We start from the raw sequence: 18,492 nt of genomic DNA on the forward strand, positions 1-18,492 counted from the left end.
AAATATATGCTGAACACACTGAATTATAGATACTAAACATGGCATAATCACATACAACCCATGGTAATCATAACTAAGCATAGTACTATCATGTGACTCCATAAGGAACTAAATTGAAGTGAAAGCTGAGCTACATTACTACTAATTGATGCTAAGCTACACTGTATTCACATAAACTATTTTGTGAAGTTTTGAAACTATTTATCATAATGTAGATGAAAATACATAATCGTGCTGCTGATGGGCCCGGGGTTACAAGTCCCGAATTTAGTAGAGTTACTAGGTTATCTAAACCTAGGGACGACTATGGGAGCCCAACCCAAGGACAACTGAAGTCTAGTACAGTGCCACTGAAAAGTAAAATACTGTTTTGTAGCTAATATACTTTACCTTGCTCTTACTAGGTTATCTGAACCTAGGACTAGGTTGTCTGAACCTAGGGGCGACTGTGGGTGCCCACCCATTGGACCGTAGTCCCATAAAAGCTGTAGCAAGACTAAATATGCTATAAAATGCTTCTTGTGCATTTATCTAAGCTATCAAAATGCCTATGTTGCATTTGACTGAGCTAAACATTTTATCAAACATCTGGGGTGCACTAATTCACACCCTATGTGTTGAAAATCTGTATACAACTAAACTAAGGCATAAAATAGTGAAAAGAGTTACTTATACTGCAGGTGAGGGGTTTCTTACCTCCTGCGCTAGATTTCTTACGATTCTAGTCGCTAGTTTTCTCGTGGAGATGATTCCCTCGATGATCCTCTTGCGTCTACGTGCTCTTCTCGCAGAGAGGAACGCCCTCGTGTCGGAGTCGTTGCCGGAAGGTTCCCTTACGTCTCTAGGAGTGAAACCCTAGGTCTCTCGGGGCCTTGGTGTACCGTGAGGTGAGGAAGAGGAGGGGGCGGCGTGAGGGTTGAGGAGTTGCCGAAACATGAAAAACTCAATCCCCACTTAAGTTTCCTATTTATATTAAGTGGTTAATTTGGCCAACTTAAATATAAATATTATTGCTTCCCTCTTCTTTCAGCACGGTCCTGCTGGGTTCACTTGGTTACTAGAGTCCACCATAAGTCGTAGGACCCAATAGGTCTCGGGTTCAATACCCGCGTAGGCTATTTTACGTTCCTATTTGTTTTTGCTACTTCCGCTACTCTAAAAATTCTCTAAAAATATCCTAAAATTTCAGAAAAATCATAGGGTATTTCTAATAATTATTTTGAGAAGTTTTCGGGCGTTACAATTGGCCAGAAGTATCCAGCTAGGAGAATCTTTCGAGCTAGTGACCGACCGCCCGGATGGCTTCCACAGGAGTCTTGGTGTACTTCTAGCAAGATGTACGTCGCGTCCTCTAGTCCAACACACTTTAACAAAGGCCTTGAGAAGGCTCTTTTGTACAGTTGATCTCCGACCAAGGTGAACCATCCGACCCTCTTCTTCAATAGATGTGCCACTTCCTGGTCCGCCAGCGTACTACCCGATCGAAGAAATTCGATTAACGGTGTTCTCCAGTCTCTCGGAAAGGCAACACCCTCCATCCGATCAATATGAGCCACCAAAGAAACCTATTCGATCGGTTGACTAATCACAACTGTTGATAATGAACTAGCTAACTTAGTCAGCTCAATCTACTGCTTGATTGTCGGATCGAGGAATCTTCTGGATAGTGTGATTTCTTGAAAATTTATCTTTAGCTTCTCAAAGGCTTCTACATATAACCTGAGTGGGGATTGCTAATCTCGAAAGCCCCCGCCAGCTACTGGGCGACCAACTGAGAGTTCGAGTGAATGAGAACCTTTGTGGCTCCAACATGCCTCACTGCTTGCAAGCCGACTATCAGGGCTTCATACTCGGCCTCGTTGTTGGTGGCGCGATAATCTAGCTGAACAAAAAGTTGTATTCGGTCTTCTCTAGGAGAAATGAGAAGGATGCTGATCCCACTGCCTTGCATGGTGGAAGAGCCATCAACATATATTCTCCAAGTTGCTTTTAACTCATCGCTCTGGACTTCTGTGATGAAATCAGCCAAGGCATGAGCTTTTATCGTCGTTCGGGGTTGGTATTGGATGTTGAACTCACTTAGTTCAGTGGTCCACTTAATCAGCCGACTAGATGCTTCTGAGTTGAGGAGGACTCTCCCCAAGGTACTGTTGGTCATCATGGTGATTGGATGGGAGAGGAAGTACGGGCGGAGTCTCCGAGTGGCTAGTACCAAAGCGTAGGCTAATTTTTCGAGACTAGTGTAGCGGGATTTAGCGTGTTTTAATATATGACTTAAAAAATACATGGGTTGTTGCGCTTGCCCATTCTTCTTAACTAATGCCGAGTTGACCACATTTTTAGTGGACGATAGATAAATCCAGAGCGGCTCTCCTGCACTCAACTTAGCTAATATAGGCAAGGAGTTGAGGTAATCTTTGAGTTCTTCGAACGCCCGGTCGCACTCTGCATCCCACTGAAATTTAGTCATTCGATGCAGGACCTTGAAGAACGGTAGGCTCCGGTCGGATTATTTGAATATGAATTTAGACAGAGCAGTAATACGCCTGGTCAGCTTTTGGGCTTCCTTCAAGTTGCGTGGTGGTGGCATATCTTGTAGAGTCTTGACCTTGCTTAGATTCACCTCGATCCCCCGCTCGGTGACTATATATCCCAGGAATCGGCCGCTTTTGGCATCGAACAGGCACTTGTTCGGGTTCAGCTTTATTCCATAAGCCCTTAGAGTTTGACAGGTCTCCTTGATGTCTGTGCAAAGATCAATAGCTCTTGGAGATTTTATAAGTATGTCGTCGACATATACCTCTATATTTCGACCGATCTGCTTCCGGAGCACCTTGTTCATGAGTCTCTGGTAGGTAGCGCTGACGTTCTTTAGTCTGAACGACATGACGTTGTAGCAGAATGTTCCGTCGGTCGTGATAAAGCTGACCTTTTCCTGATCTTCTTGGGTGAGCGACACTTGGTGATAACCTTGATATGCGTCGAGCATGTAAATCAACTCACAGTCGGCCGTAGAGTCTACCATCTGGTCTATCCAGGGCAGCGGATAGAAATCCTTTGGGCATGCTTTATTTAAGTTGCGGAAGTCTATGTAGACCCTCTATTTGTTGCCCGGCTTGGGGACTAATACGATGTTAGCAAGCCAACTTGGAAATTGTACCTCTTGTATGTGACCAGCCTCCAGCAATTTCTCTATCTCCGCTCGGATGACCAAGTTCTGCTCTACGCTAAAGTTCCTTTTCTTCTATTTTACTAGCCGAGCATCTGATCGGACGTGTAGCTTATGCTAAGCCACACTCAGAGAAATACCAGAAAGTTTGTGTGTCGTCCAAGCGAATAGATCATGATTTTGTCTGAGATAAGCTACCAGTTTCGTCTTGTTCTTGTCCTCCAAATTGACAACAATGAAGGTAGTTGCTTCTGGGCGGTCAAGGTGGACCTGAACTTCTTTTTTTTCTTCATAGACCAGAGTGGGGGGCTTTCAACGATGGCATTCACCTCTAGGCGAGGTGTCTTCCGAGTGCCTAGTGCTTCTGTTCTGACCATCTCGACGTAACAATGTTGAGCAGTCAATTGATCTCTTTTGACTTCACTTACTTTGTCGCCCACCGGGAATTTGATCTTCTGGCAGTAGGTGGACACCACCACTCAGAACTCATTGAGTGTCGATAGCGTTGTAAGTCGAGGGCGCATCTATCACTATGAAATTAGTGGTCCTTATCCGCTTTAGGGGTTCTTCTCCAAGTGAGATGACCAACTTGATTTGGTCGATCAGCAACACTTCATTGCCTGTGAAGCTGTAGAGCAGAGTCAACATGGGCAGTAGTTGACTCCGGTTAATTTGCAATTGATCGAAGACCTTCCTGTATATGATATTTACCGAGTTCCCTGTATCAATAAAGGTTCGATGGACTGTATAGTTGGAGATTACCGCTCGGATGATTAATGCATGGTTGTGGGGGACCTCCACTCCTTCCAAATCCTTAAGGCCGAAGCTAATCTTGGGTCCCTCAGCTTTTTCCTTGTTGCAGCCAGCAATATGTATCTTGAGCCGCCGAACATGCAACTTTCTTGCTCGGTTAGAATCTCCGTCGGTTGGCCCACCAGTGATCATTCCTATCTCCCCTCGGGCAGCATTACTTCAATTTTCTTCTTCCCTTGCGGACGGTCTGGTCTGTTCAGAAGAGGCTCGAGCAGGGATTCAGTCCCTATGGTGGTGGCGTGACCCGGTTGTCCTCCCCTCATTCCTTCGTTCTGCTGATCGGCTTCGGTGATGCCGGTCTGGAAGTGGCAATCAACGGCGATATCCGTGCGGAGTTACCAGGTCATAACAGTCCCTGGTGTTGTGTGTCGTCGACTGATGGAAGGTACAAAACATTGGTGCCCACCTCTTTCCTTTTGGACGAACGGTTGCCACCTGCTGCACGACATGTGGCTTAGTCTCCTGGTACGAAGGGGCTCCTGACCGAGGCCCTTTAGGCGGTTGATGACTTCTTGATTGATGCCGCTTGGATGTTACTGCGGGATCAGTGGTCATATCTTTCTTCCTTGCCGCCTGGGTTTCTTCCACATTAATGTACTCATTGACCTTCTTTTAGAGATGCCCAAAGTCCTTCAGTGGCCACCGAATGAGCGATCGAAAGAACTCTCCCTCGGCGAGCCCTTGGGTGAAGGTGTTCACTAATACATCTAAGAAGATTGTTGGGATGTCCATCATCACCTGATTGAAGCGCTGGATATAGGCCCTTAGGGCCTCTCGAGGCCCTTGCTTTAGTGAGAATAGATTCACGCTAGTCTTCTGGTGGCGGCGACTATTAACAAAGTGGTGCAGGAATGCCACTCGGAAGTCCTTGAAGCTATAGATTGAGCTGTTTGACAATCGTTTGAACCACCGTTGCGCCGATCCAGACAGAGCAGTAAGGAAGACTCGACATTTCACCTCGTCTATGTACTCGTGAAGGATGGTCACGTTGTCAAACTTGGCCAAATGGTCTTCGGGATTGGTTGTTCTATTATACTCTCCGATCGTCAATGGGGTATAATGCTTCGGTAGAGGGTCATTTAGGATATCCTCCGAAAATTGTTGATTGACCCGGTTGGGCAAGTTGTCTTCCCTCGACACTTTTCCATTTCATGCATCCCGCACGGGCACCTCATTTGAGGAAGATCCCCGGTCTCTATCCACTCGGTCTCTTTCTACTAGGGGAGCCCATGATAGCGCTCGGTTGAAGGGGATTGGCACATTACAGGCGTTCCCATAGGAGCTGATCGGTCACTTATTTGGCTCCCAAGCGGAGATTTGATCCGCTCGATCTTCTCTTTCTCTTTTAGTTTGCCGACCTGCTGTAGAGGCAGCGGGCTCATGTATTGGCTGATCGGCCAACACCTGTTGTTGTTGCTCCAGTATTTTCGTCACTCAAGATTGTATTAGTGCATCAAGTTCCTCTTGCGTCAGTGTCACTGTTGTGCGTCGTCCAGCGTCTTCCATCTTCTTATTCGAATACAGGCAACATTCCCACAAACGGTGTCAAATTGATCCTGTCCAAATGAAGGAAGCTAGAAACCTGAGGATGGGATGACCACTGACGGGGTGAAGACTTCAATCCTACAAAACAAAACCAAATCAGGAAAGGGCTCCCTGGCGTTGACCTTCCGACGCTCAAGTCAAAATTAAGAAGAGAATTGAGTAATCCAAAACAATAGAAAATCTTGCCTTCCTCATACATGGCGTACCCTTTTATACCTTTTTTTATGATCGTTCATCTACCCTTATTTAATGATATTAATTGCTAGAGAAAGACTTTTTTTGTCTTCATTTCCGTGCATTGATGATAAATGTAGTGTTCTGTTTTGTCTTGACTTCCTCATATTTAATGATAGACTGCGTGTTTTCTTTTGCTTTCTTATCTCCTCCTATGTAATGTCATTCCTTACATCGGATGGGCTGTCCGAGTGACTCGTTTACCTACCGACCAGCCCATGATACCCCGACCGGCTGGGTGATGTTCACTCGGCTACTCTTTTGCTAACTGGGATAACTGTAAGCCTAACATTGACCGCATTAACTTTGACTAACACCGTGTCAATTGACCCGTGATAGGTGGGCTCTCCCTTATCACCGCATCATTTGGAAAACCCTAATTAAACTCATTTAGTGACGGAATTTTTTTCCCATCGCTATTTTATCAACCGTTTATTTTTTCCATCATTATATTAAATAGAAGAAAGTAAAAATTATGACAAAATTACTTAAATAGTTACGGATTTAGCAGCGAATTTTTTTCATCACTAAATAAGCTACCGAAATTAAATTTGATAGCTAATTAGCAACGAAATTTAAATTCCATCATTAATTAGCAATCAAACATTATTTCTGATCCTGTCCGAAAGTCGAAAAGACGGATGCTGGGGATGTAGTGCTCCTGCTGACCTTCGATGGACTCCGCTCCCGCCTGCAACACAAGCAGCATCAGTGTCGAGCCAGGGAAGGGGTCCCCGGCGATGGTCCTCTGACACTCAAGTCAGTCTTCGGCGAAGCAAGAAGAAGCAAAGAGAACTATAGCGCAACAGTAGAAATCGTGAGAAAAGAATACCTTTGCCGATGCTTGGACCCCCTTTATATAGAGCCCTGAGAGCGGTGTGCACGCTTCCCAAGATGAGCATGCATCTCAAAGCTTTCCCTGAAAAGACATGTCAGTAAAGTGTCTCTGGCACAGTACCTTAACGGGTCGAGCATATCTCTGAAGTGACAGTAGAAGCTTCCGCCGTACGATCCTTTGTCTAACCATGCCACCTGTCAGCGACACTAGCTCCCAAAAGGATGTCGAAGGATATCCTGCTGTGTCAGTTACTTGGCCAAGCGGAATGGTCGCTCGGCTGAAATTCTACTATCCCTGCGGTGTCTGCTATCACGCCGAGCGGGATATTCGCTCGGCTGAAAGTCCACTATCGCGCCGAGCGGGAGAGCCGCTCGACTGAAAGTCCACTATCCCAGGGTCGCCTGCTATCGGGCCGAGCGGGATAGCCGCTAGGCCTGAAGCCCACTACCCACATGCTCGGCGAGTAGCTCACTATCTGCGTGCCCAACTGATGTCGAGTCTGCTGTTAGGCTGAGTGGAGAGCCACTCGGCTCTTCTTCTACGCGTCTCTTGAGTGTCGGTTTGATTACTCACTATGCCCAAGACGATGGGCGGTGCTCAACCCCCAATCGGTGCATAACTTGCCCAACCAGCCAACAACATCCACCCATTGACCATCTTAACTTTGACCTACACTGTGGTAGCAGGGTGGGGCCCCGCCTAATCACCATATTACTGTTGGGGTTGCAAGGTTACAAACATAGTCCCATATTGAAAATACATGGAAAAGATCATGGGTTTATAAGAGAAAGATATCTCCATTGGCATGAGGCCTTTTGGGTAGAGCCCAAGAGCAAAATCATGAGGGCTTAGGCCCAAAGTGGACAATATCATGTCATTGTGGAGATATCTAAATTCTTTTCGATCCTACAATTGGTATCAGAGCCCGGACTGCCAGAAGGTTTAACCGCCGACTGTGCACAAGAGCTATGGTCTGATTGAACCATGTGAGTACAATATTGACCTCGAACAAAGAAAGTGGGGGCACCTATGTTCGGATCAAGAGGATCAGACACCAGGCAGGAAGTCCTAGTAGGTCGGGTGGACCGAGGGGCAGGAAGTCCTAGTTGCGGCTAGGCAAGGAAGTCCTAGTAGGTCGGGTAGACCGAGGGGCAGGAAGTCCTAGTAGGTCGAGTAGACCGAGGGGCAGGAAGACCTGGTGGGTCGAGGATCGGACGTGGGAAGCCCATGGTCCTTTGTTTGAGGGGGGGATTGTTGGGGTTGCAAGGTTGCAAACATAGTCCCATATTGAAAATACATGGAAAAGATCATGGGTTTATAAGAAAAAGATATCTCCATTGGCATGAGGCCTTTTGGGTAGAGCTCAAGAGCAAAATCATGAGGGCTTAGGCCCAAAGTGGACAATATCATGTCATTGTGGAGATATCTAAATTCTTTTCGATCCTACAATTACAAGCCCTCCCTTCAAGTCTAGTCGAAGGAGGCTATAGTCCGACTGACTAGACCCTTGTGTGAGCAGATTCCCTCCTGATCGGACTTCGTCATTGTATGGACTCTGAACGGGATGTGGCATTTCTTGTCGATCGGCCTGCTGAAGCTTGTTGTTCGAGCATAAGTGTGTTCCCTCGATCTGACCGGACGGACGAAGGTTTGCACTTGTAGAATTTTCCTTGGGCTGTCTAGGGTGGGCTAGGCTGGCTGACGTCACCTAGATCTCTTGGAAATCATGCAAATCGCTGCGCATTAAGGCTAAACGTGTTTCTATGCTGTCATTAAATGCCTACCCATGGGAATGTGCCATGTGTCGCGCCCGCTGAAACTGCACGCCTGACGTGACAAAAATTGATTGCGATGTTTGGCGATTTAAATTCGACGACCGGATCTTGACTTAGGTTTCAGCGACCTAGATCTGACGGCTACGGTCAGCCGAGCCTGGGGTATATGAACCCGCTGCGTCGCTACCTTCTCTGTGCTTTCATTGCTTTGTGTTTCCGACGACCCTTCTGTGCTTCTACGCGATTTACTCCGGCGGTTCCTCACGTTTCTTTCCCATCGATCTTTTTCCAGTAAGTTCTCTTTCCCGTCACTTTTGCTTTTGAGCTTTCTGCTTTCCTCTGTTCCGGTGACCTTCTGGTGGTCGCCTTTCCTTGTTCGATTCGCCTTTCTTCCTTCTAGTCCCTTTTTCCGCCTGTTTTTGTAATGGCCAGCTCCTCACAGCCATCGGCCTCCATCCCTGGGCTCTGGTACACCACCATGGAGTCCAAGTTCGATAAGGGTGACGCTGAGGGCCTTAGGAATGCTTTTGAAATTTCGTCCGACCACGAAATCATTCTGCCTTCCTCGTTCGATCGGCCAAATACCCCACCGACTGGATGCATCTGTCTATTCAGGGACCACTTCACCGTAAGTCTGCGGTTCCCCATTCACCCCTTCATCCTCACCGTCTGTAAATACTTCCGCATTTCCCTTCCCCAACTTGTGGCAAACTCTTTTCGTTTGTTGTGTGGTGTCGTTGTCTTGTTCCGGTTGCACGACATCCCTCTCCTCCCTTGGATCTTTCATTATTTTTACTAATCGAAGCAATCCCAACAGGGGACCTTCCTATTCCAATCCCGGCTGGCTTAGTGTTTTTTGATAAAATGTCAACTTTCAATAAACATTGGAAGAAGTATTTCTTCTTCCTTCATCTTCCCGAGTGGCCAGATTTTTCGCCCACTGGAAGCTTGAAGTGGACCCTCAGCCCCCACTGAAGACATATAAGAGCCGATCAGACTACTTGAATGCTGCAGCCATGCTGGCCGGTCAGAAGTACGACATCCACAAGTTGCTGCTTGAGTGTGCCCTCTACATCTTCGGCCTCAGTTCGATCCTCACCCGGTTGCCGACCAGCCTAGGTAAGAAACCTCTTTACCTCTTCCTTTGATGCTAACTGTTTTTTCTTTTTATCTTGCAGCTGAAGTCATAATGCGAGCACGTATGGCCGGCAAGGCGAAGCTTAAGGACACCGTGATCGAGGCGGTGGCTACTGAAGAGCTGGCGAACCAAGGCCTGCAACCGGTTGGCTCCCACGAAGATCCGCTCGGCCTAAGCGAGGAGACGCTCGTGGTGGTGGACGAAGGTGAGTCTAGCCATGCGCCGAGCTGAGGAGCCGCCCAGGGCTCACAACCTCTGGCCAAGCAACGCCCCATCATTCCTGTCGAGGAGCCATCGGGCTCGACCTCCTATGAGGTGCCCCTGAACCAGTGCAAGAGGCACTGAGCTGCACCCTCATCATGCTCCACCACCTTAGGAGCGCAGTCAGCCAAGCAGGTCGAAACTTTGACCCCAACTCCGACTCAACTAACGACGGCCTCCGCATCTTCTGATTAGATGTTGTCCCTTGCCGAGCTGCCGTAAGGGACTCTAGCAGCTCCACCGGTGGCCTTCATGCCGTCGACTTCGAAGCCTTCGAAGGTGAAGAAGTCCGGCATCCGTCCGGCATCCACCTCCCGGTCGTCCGACCGGGTGACTTTGACGCAGTCGACCCGTGCGGCCAGTGCCATATCACGACGATCCTCCACTTGCCTATCGAGGAATACAGCGAGCCAGGCACTAGATCTCGAGGTCCCGAGCACCAGATTATCATTCAGGGGATGCTCGCCAAAATTTGAGAGGACGCCCGAGCCCATGCGGTGATGATGCCTCCGGGTGCCCTTGCGAACAGTCACACCCAAATGTCCACTAGAGTAAGTATTTTAATGTAAATTCAAATTTTATCTCCGATCGGCACTTATGAACTCCTTTTTGTTTATCCACAGTACTGGGTGGAGAACTTGGCCATGTGCCACAGGCTCGCGTATCTGGAGGAGGAGGTAAAACAACTGAAGGTGTCGAGCGGCCAATCCTCTGCCACTCAAGAGAAGACCGACGCCGAGGTGGCCAGGCTCTGAGCCGCTCTGGAGAAGAGCGAGAAGTTGCTCGAGGTCGAGCGGGCAAAGAGCGTCGGTCAGGCCACCATGCTGGAGCGACTTAACAAATAAGTCGCCACTTTTGACAACAAGATCGAGTCAGCGAACGCGAGGAAGAACCGGGCCATCGCCGACTTGGACGAGAAGAATAAGGAGGCCTGGGCCCTCGCCAGAAGTTAAAGGAAGCTGAAGACTTCCTGGTCGCCGAACGGCATAGCCGATTGGCCGAAGAGACGTCCCTCTGCGACAAAATTGGTACCGCCAAGGATGAGCTGGAAGGCTCCCGGGCGGCGTTGAGAATTTATCAGGATGTCGAGGGGAGTAGGTTCGAGGCCATGAAGCAAGCCTACATCCGCTCAGACGCATTCTATGATAAAGTCACCGACCAAGCCCTCCGGTTGTTCGACTTGGCGATTGATGGGACGATCAACCAGCTCCACGAAGGGGGCCATTTACCAACCACTCTAACCAGTAACGTCATCAGCCGGGATAAGCTTACCGCCTCTCTGCTAGACGACGTCTTAGACAATCTTGAGTGAGGTTGAGAGTCCCTGTAGTTATGATGTTTTGTAAAAAATTTTGAAGTTGCAATGTATGCTCGTCCGTTCGGATGAGGTTTACCTTCGTGCATGTTTTTCGACTTCTAATTGTTTCCCAAAGCCCTTAGCTTTGTTCATAATTTTTCTATCAGGCGATCGACCCCTCTGTTATTCGAAGTTGTGATTCTGCGATCTCCTGCTCGACCCCGGGAGTATTTGAGAGAATAGCGCCAAGTGGATGGTACATTCTGAAGACTTTGAGCTTTTGAGTAGCCCGGGTTCACGGTCGACTGTGCATCAACGCTCACTTGCTCACTGAGCTTTCGCAGGCTACTCGACCCCGAACGGGGAGACGAGGAAACCCACATGCTGGTTCGGGAATAGGGGAGATAGGAGATTCGATATGCTGATCCATGACTAGTACCTCTCGACTTGATGAAGACCCAGGTTTTAAGTCGCTGCTCGATCGTTATTGAGGTATATGCGAAGACTCGAGTTTAAGGTCGTCGTTCGACCATCGGTGGAGACAAGGGTTTAAGGTCACCGCTCGACCGTCGATGGAGACAAGGGTTTAACGTCGCCGCTCGACGATTTGATGTAGTCATCAACCATTGTGAACATGCGTTTAAGGTCGCCGCTCGACCGTCAATGGAGACGAGGGTTTAAGGTGGCCGCTCGACCGCTGGTGGAGATGAGAGTTTAACATCGCTGCTCGACAATTGGTGGAGACAAGAGTTTAACGTCGTCGCTCGACGATTGGTCGAAACAAGAGTTTAATATCACTACTCAATGGTTGGTGGAGACGAGAGTTTAACGTCGCCGCTCGACGATTGGTGGAGACAAGAGTTTAACGTTGCCGCTTGACTGTTTGATGTAGACTCGTGTTTGACGTCGCCGCTTGATGGTTGGTAGAGACGAGGGTTTAACGTCGCCGCTTGACGATTTGATGTAGGCTCGCATTTAATGTCGTCGCTCAACGGTCGGTGGAGACGAGGGTTTAATGTCGCTGCTCGATGATTTGATGTAGGCTCGCGTTTAACGTCGTCGCTCGACGATCGGTGGAGACGAGGGTTTAACGTCACCGCTCGACGATTTGATGTAGACTCGCGCACCCGGGTTTAAGGTTTCCCACAGACGACACCAAATATGATTCTGTCTGAAATTCGAAGAGACGGATGCTGGGGACGTGGCGCTCCTGCTGACCTCCGATGGACTTCGCTCCCACCTGCAACACAAGCAGCGTTAATGCCGAGTCAGGGAAGATGTCTCCGGTGATGACCCTCCGACGCTCAAGTCAATCTCCGGCGAAGCAAGAAGTAGCAAAGAGAACTGTAGCGCAACAGTAGAAATTGCAAGAAAAGCATACCTCCACCGATGCTTGGACCCCCTTTATACAGAACCCTGGGAGTGCGCGTGCATGCTTCCCAAGGCGAGTACACATCTCAAAGCTTTTCCTGAGAAGACGTGTTAGTAAAGTGTCCCTGACACAGTATCTTAACGGGTCAAGCATATCTCTGAAGTGATAGTGGAAGCTTCCGCCGTACGATCCTTTGTCTGACCATGCCGCATGTCAGCGGCACTAGCTCCCAAAAGGATGTCGAAGGATATCCCGCTTTGTCTATTGCTTTGTCGAGCGGAATGACCGCTCAACCGGAATTCTTCTATCCCTGCGATGTCTGCTATCACGTCGAGCGGGATAGCCACTTGGCTGAAAGTCCACTGTCGCACCGAGCGGGAGAGTCGTTCGGCTGAAAGTCCACTGTCCCAGTGTCACCTGCTGTCGGGTCGAGCAGGATAGTCGTTCGGCCTAAAACCCACTGCCCACATGCTCGGTGAGTAGCTCACTGTCTACGTGCCCAACTGATGTCGAGTCTCTTGTTAGGCTGAGCAGGGAGTATCTCGGCTTGGCTTTGGCACGTCTCTTAAGAGTCGGGTTGATTACTCACTGTGCCCAAGACGATGGGCCGACGCTCAAGCCCCGATTGGCGCATAACTCGCCCGACCGGCCAACAGCATCCATCTGTTGACCATCTTGACTTTGACATTCACTGTGGCAGCAGGGTGGGGCCCCGCCTAATCATCGCATCAATTTCGGTCACTAATTTAGTGATGGGAAAACACCCTATCACTATTTAAGAGATTTTTTTTGTAGTGCAAGTTATGTATTTATAGATCGATCCATGTGTTCTAACAAGCCACATGCTATCCAACGTGTTGTACCAATTATGGTGCAAGCCCATGGGATATGGAATCAATTGGATCAAAGGGTCTCACCCACTAGGTAAAAGGATAATCAAATCGAGGAGACCGAAAGGAATAAGCTAGGAGTCCTATAGGTGGGAGCGTCCAGTCGACGAAGTCGAGCAAGGAAGGAGTTGAGTGTCTAGTTGGCAAAGCTAAGCCAACCAGACTGATGGCCTTGAGTCAAGGGAGATGAGCCAATTGAGCGGGGTGATGGGATTAGGAAAATTGATCCGACTAAACCGCGAGTTGATCCGATTGAACAAGGCGATCAAGGAGGAATAAACTGACTAGTGGTAGGCCGAGTTGGAATGATCTTCTTGACCTATTTTGACTTTGACTTCCATCTCAACTTGGCTACTGATTTTTTAGGACACGGGGAGGCTTCTAATACTTCCCACATTAGAGCTCAAATAGTATTCCAAGCATCCATGATTTGAATATCAACTGTATAACATTTTACTTCGATAGAATAAAAATTTAAAATATTAATTATTGGGCGAGGTACCACTTAAACTTTCGAATTTACATGATAATCGATCTCTACGGTAGGTAGGGATATAAATGAACCAAACAGTTTGCAAGCTATTCGGAGTTCGATTTAGTAAAAAGCTTGCTCAAGTTCGTTCGATCTTATTGAGCCAAGCTCGAGCTCGATTTTGAGCTCGATAATTTTATCGAGTCGAGCTCGAGCTTAAGGATATTCGGCTTGTGAGCTCGCGAACATGTTCATTTATAGGCTTGCAAGCTCAGGCTCGAGCTCGACTCATTTAAAGGGCTCGAGAATATATTCGTTTATAAGTTCGTGAACTTGGACTCGGGCTTAGCTCAATTAAAGGGCTCGCGAACATGTTCGTTTATTGGCTCATGAACTCAACTCATTTAGGGTGACACATAAACATGTTCGTTTATATGGATTGCAAGCTCAACCTCGAATTTGGCTCGTTTACAAGGCTCGAGATCGACTCGTTTAAAGGGCTCGTGAACATGTTCGTTTACAGAATTGTGAACTTGGACTCGAACTTAGTTCAATTAAAGGGCTCACGAACATGTTTATTTATAGGCTCGTGAGCTCAACTCATTTAGGGTGACATACAAGCATGTTCGTTTATATGGATTGCAAGCTCAAGCTCGAATTTGGCTTGTTTATTTGGCTCGATTTTTCTACATATTCTTGAATATGATCGCCCTATATGGCTTGTGAGCGAGCTCAAACTAGGATAAATCATAAGATTTGAATGCAAGATCTTATTGAAATAAAGATTTATGACAAGATTTTTTTTCACAAAAATTTACACCACTAGTCATATGCACGTTAAGAACATTTAAAAATTATTATACTTAAATATTATTTTAAAACCAACTTATTCAATAAATATAACTAAAAAAAAGTGATTGATTATTTAGTTTAGAATATTGAATGATGTGTTGAGTTTATATTATTTTAGTTTTATGTTTGTTGAATATTTATTTAAATAAATTTTTGAGCTCGCTTAACAAGTCTATAAAATGAATTCTAAAATGAGCCTTAAAATGAGTTAAAATGAACCTGAAAACAAGCTTGAGCTCGCTTAACAAATTAGGCTCGTTAATAACGAGTCGAGCTCAAACTATTTACAAGCTTAATAATTCTAAAACAAGCTGAACTTGAGTCTTGTAATATGATACGATACATGATGGTGGGGTCTAGTCATCGAAAGTCAAAGGGGTGTGACAGTCACAAGTCAAGGGGATGTGGCAGTCAGAAGTCAAGAGGATATAACAGTCAGAAGTCAAGGGGGCATGACAGTTAACATACGGAGTAGGACCTCTAGGGGGGCATCCGGCGTATAAGACCAAGGCGGGGTTTAACAATCGGGAAACGAGGTCTGCGGTAGGACGGGTGATCAGGGAAAAACCCGACCTAACTTTACTGGTTGGGTTTTCTCAAGCTAACTCACATAAATATACTTGTCACTCTTGGTCGGGCCTGAATCACAAAAGTTGGCAAAGAGAAACTCCGATCGCACCCCCATCCATCTAGCCTGTTCATCAACATATAGCAGACCGGCAGAGAGGGCCCGACCATACCCGGGCAGGATAGTAAGCACTACACGACAACAGGTCAGGGAATCATAACCATCTGTCAAAGAATATCTGCAGCATATCAGGGAATATTCCAATAGTTGGAGTCACCCGTAAACAGAACCTTCCTCCAGTCTATAGGAGAAAACCACGTGTCCTCCACCACCCGACAAGTTCTGACACCCGACACCCTCTGACAGGAGTCAGTCTCCAGAAGGTGCGCACTGTCATATAAAAAGGGGCGTCCTCTCCCTTGCGCAGGTACGTTCACTCGAACACTTGTCTACTTTTCTTCTTCCTTCATACGCTGTTCTTCTGAGGAAAAAGTATCTGACTTGAGCGTCGGAGGACTTGCTCCGAGGGTTTTTCCCTAGTTCTTGATATCTAACGTTCTGTGTTCTTGTCTGAGTGTGTGCAGAGTGTTAGTACCGTTGACTCAGGTTCAATAGTCCTTTAAAACCACGTGGGGGTCTGTTCGTCGAAATTGACACGACTGCAACATCATAGTATCTCCTCCGTCAATACTAATGATACCTCATTCAATCTTTATCTGACTCAGATTTTAAACAGGGTCATAATAAAAATTTTATTTAAACTCTAAACGAGCTCAGATTGATGAGCCAAACTCAAGTTTAATATTATTCAGTTCAATTATATTTATTTATATCCCTAACGGCAGGCCGTCAAACTCAAGCTTAATATTATTCAGGTCAATTATATTTATTTATATCCCTAACGGCAGGCCATCCACGGACTGATCTGAATTATAAAAAATAAATTAAAATGACGGCAAGGGACCTTCGTGGAAAAGCACCATGCATTTATTAATAATTGTACTGCGTAACTATTTAGGGTACCCCTGCCTCTGTTTGCACATAATTGAAGGCTTTAGACAAGACTAATTACGTCGCTTTAATTTATTTCTAATTTACAAATATTAGATTATTTGGAACCAAACATAATTTAAGAGTGATAAAGGAGAAAGAAACTTTGATGCCATATTTTTAACTATTTATGTAGTGAATATAGTAATTTTGCCCAAATTGTTAGATCTAGTTGATTTGACTAGTCACAAAACTACTACATAAATTTCCCTATTCAAGTAGCTATGTAACAATTTATACTTTTGGCTGGTCAAAATTGCTGAGGAGTATGCATTAGACCAGTTTAATGATCGATCAAAATTCTTTTAAGACAATAATGTGACGGTTGAAATGATAAATAAAATGGGCACTGTTTGGTCTTATTATCAATTATTATTTTTTAATTATCATTGGTATCAAGTTTTCCCATATTAATTTTAAAAAATAACTAATTTAATCTTATAAAAAAATTTTATCGATAATCAAAATCAATCGGGAAATACTCACATTCTATAAATTGAATATTCTTAAGTTAATCATCTACTAAAGAAAATTTATCCAACTCTTGCATAATTTGAGAACTGAGAAAGAGTTTTGTAGCTGACTAAAAAAATAATAAATAAATAAATAAATAAAAATAAAAAGGTACTTTTTTTTTTTAATTTCTATGCAAGATTGTATTTCTTTGTTAGATTTAACTCAAAAAAAACAAAAGCTAGAAAATGCGGCAGTAGTATACCACATAAAAATAAAATGAAACATCATTGATCGTGCACTCTTGTCATTTTCATTAAGTTTTACGTCTTTCCACCAATAATATGATTGCGTGCAGAACTGAGTCACGAAATGAAATAAGTGCATAAAAATGTACGATTTTGAGAGATAAAAGAGAGATTAGCTTATGAGCTTTTGATGCCAACATTAGCATTATCACTGATTAAAGTGCTTTTGCTTTGTTAACGTCTTTTTGCTCCATTAACACAGTTAGATAACACACATTAACCAACCGGATCCCTGCTCGATGCTAAAAGATTCTTGTACTGTTCATGTTGCCAGTGCTTTTGTCGCCATCTTGCTTGGAGAATTAAAGAAGTTCCATGATTCCAGAGCTTGACAAGTCACTCATTTACAAGGTTGGAAAGCAAGAAGAGTTGTTAATTCTACGAATGTTATCGGTGCAACGATGCCTTGAATCGCATCGACAACAGTGATTTTCCAGTTCTTTGTCGCAGGTAAAGGCGAAAGATGGTGTTTGGTACAATTCGATGCAGGGCTCTGAATTGCCGGTCGGCTTTCGGTTGATCGCTTCGCAGTTCGCACCAGGAGTGTTTTTTTGGATGCGAGGTTTGGAATTCAGAAGCACTCCCACAGGAATGGCTCCTCGATCGGGAACTCCGCCCCGATCGAGGAAGAGTGGTCGAGGAGCAGATCCGGGAGGTCGAAGACCGTCTCCTCGTCGCCGTTCTCGGCCGATGGAGTGGGCGGAGAAGACTGCGAATCCGGCGGGAACGTCGCGGCGGCGGCGAGGGCGGCGGCCGCCTGGATATCCTTGGGCGCGGCGGTGGCGGGGCGGGGGAGGGCGGCGGCGAGTTCAGGGAAGTTGAGGTGGGCGGCCTGGCCCTTTACGGTCATCGCGGCCACGTCGTGGGCGCGCGCGGCCATCTCAGGGGTGGGGAACGTCCCGAGCCAAATCCGCGACTTCTTGCGCGGCTCGCGGATCTCCGACACCCACTTGCCCCAGTTTCGCATTCGCACGCCGCGGTACAGCTGGTGCTTCCTATCCTTGCTCCGCTTCTTGGTTTCTTCGGCGGCGATGGTGCAGTGATCCCGCTTCTTGGATCTGGCGGCGGTGGGATTAGAGGAGGCGGCTTCGTTCTCATGGATGATGCGAGGAAGCAGCTCTACTTCCATGGATGAACTGAACAAGGAAGCTTGAGAAGGAAGGAGATCGCAAACTGGTGGCTCCTTAAATAGCAGTAATGGGATGGGTCTATATGTATTTCTAAAATTGTTTAGAACTAAAGCAAAGTTGTTTTTTTTTCTATAAACAATGCGAACAACAATATATTTGGTGGTTGGGAAGATAATTAATTAAATTTGAAGGTCCCATTTTGAAGAGTGACGGGACAAAAGAGTGTCTTACCGCTCACAATGTTTAAACTCGTTCCATTTCACCATTTACAATGATGATTGAAGTTTAATAATGCAGTTGCTTGGTCAATATTCAGCGTTAAGAGTG

The 18,492-nt window shown here is 46.3% G+C and overlaps 1 protein-coding gene across 1 annotated transcript; it reads right to left on the reverse strand.

The window, feature by feature from the left end:
* Positions 1-17,092: 17,092 nt before the first annotated feature.
* Positions 17,093-18,243, reverse strand: LOC121996742 (ethylene-responsive transcription factor ERF039-like). Its single transcript, XM_042550818.1, has one exon. It carries the CDS (start codon positions 18,162-18,164, stop codon positions 17,607-17,609), a length of 558 nt encoding a protein of 185 aa, XP_042406752.1. The 5' UTR covers positions 18,165-18,243; the 3' UTR covers positions 17,093-17,606.
* Between the last annotated feature and the right edge of the window lie 249 nt (positions 18,244-18,492).

This window comes from Zingiber officinale, chromosome 6A (genome assembly GCF_018446385.1).
Source record: "Zingiber officinale cultivar Zhangliang chromosome 6A, Zo_v1.1, whole genome shotgun sequence".
Taxonomy (NCBI): domain Eukaryota; kingdom Viridiplantae; phylum Streptophyta; class Magnoliopsida; order Zingiberales; family Zingiberaceae; genus Zingiber; species Zingiber officinale.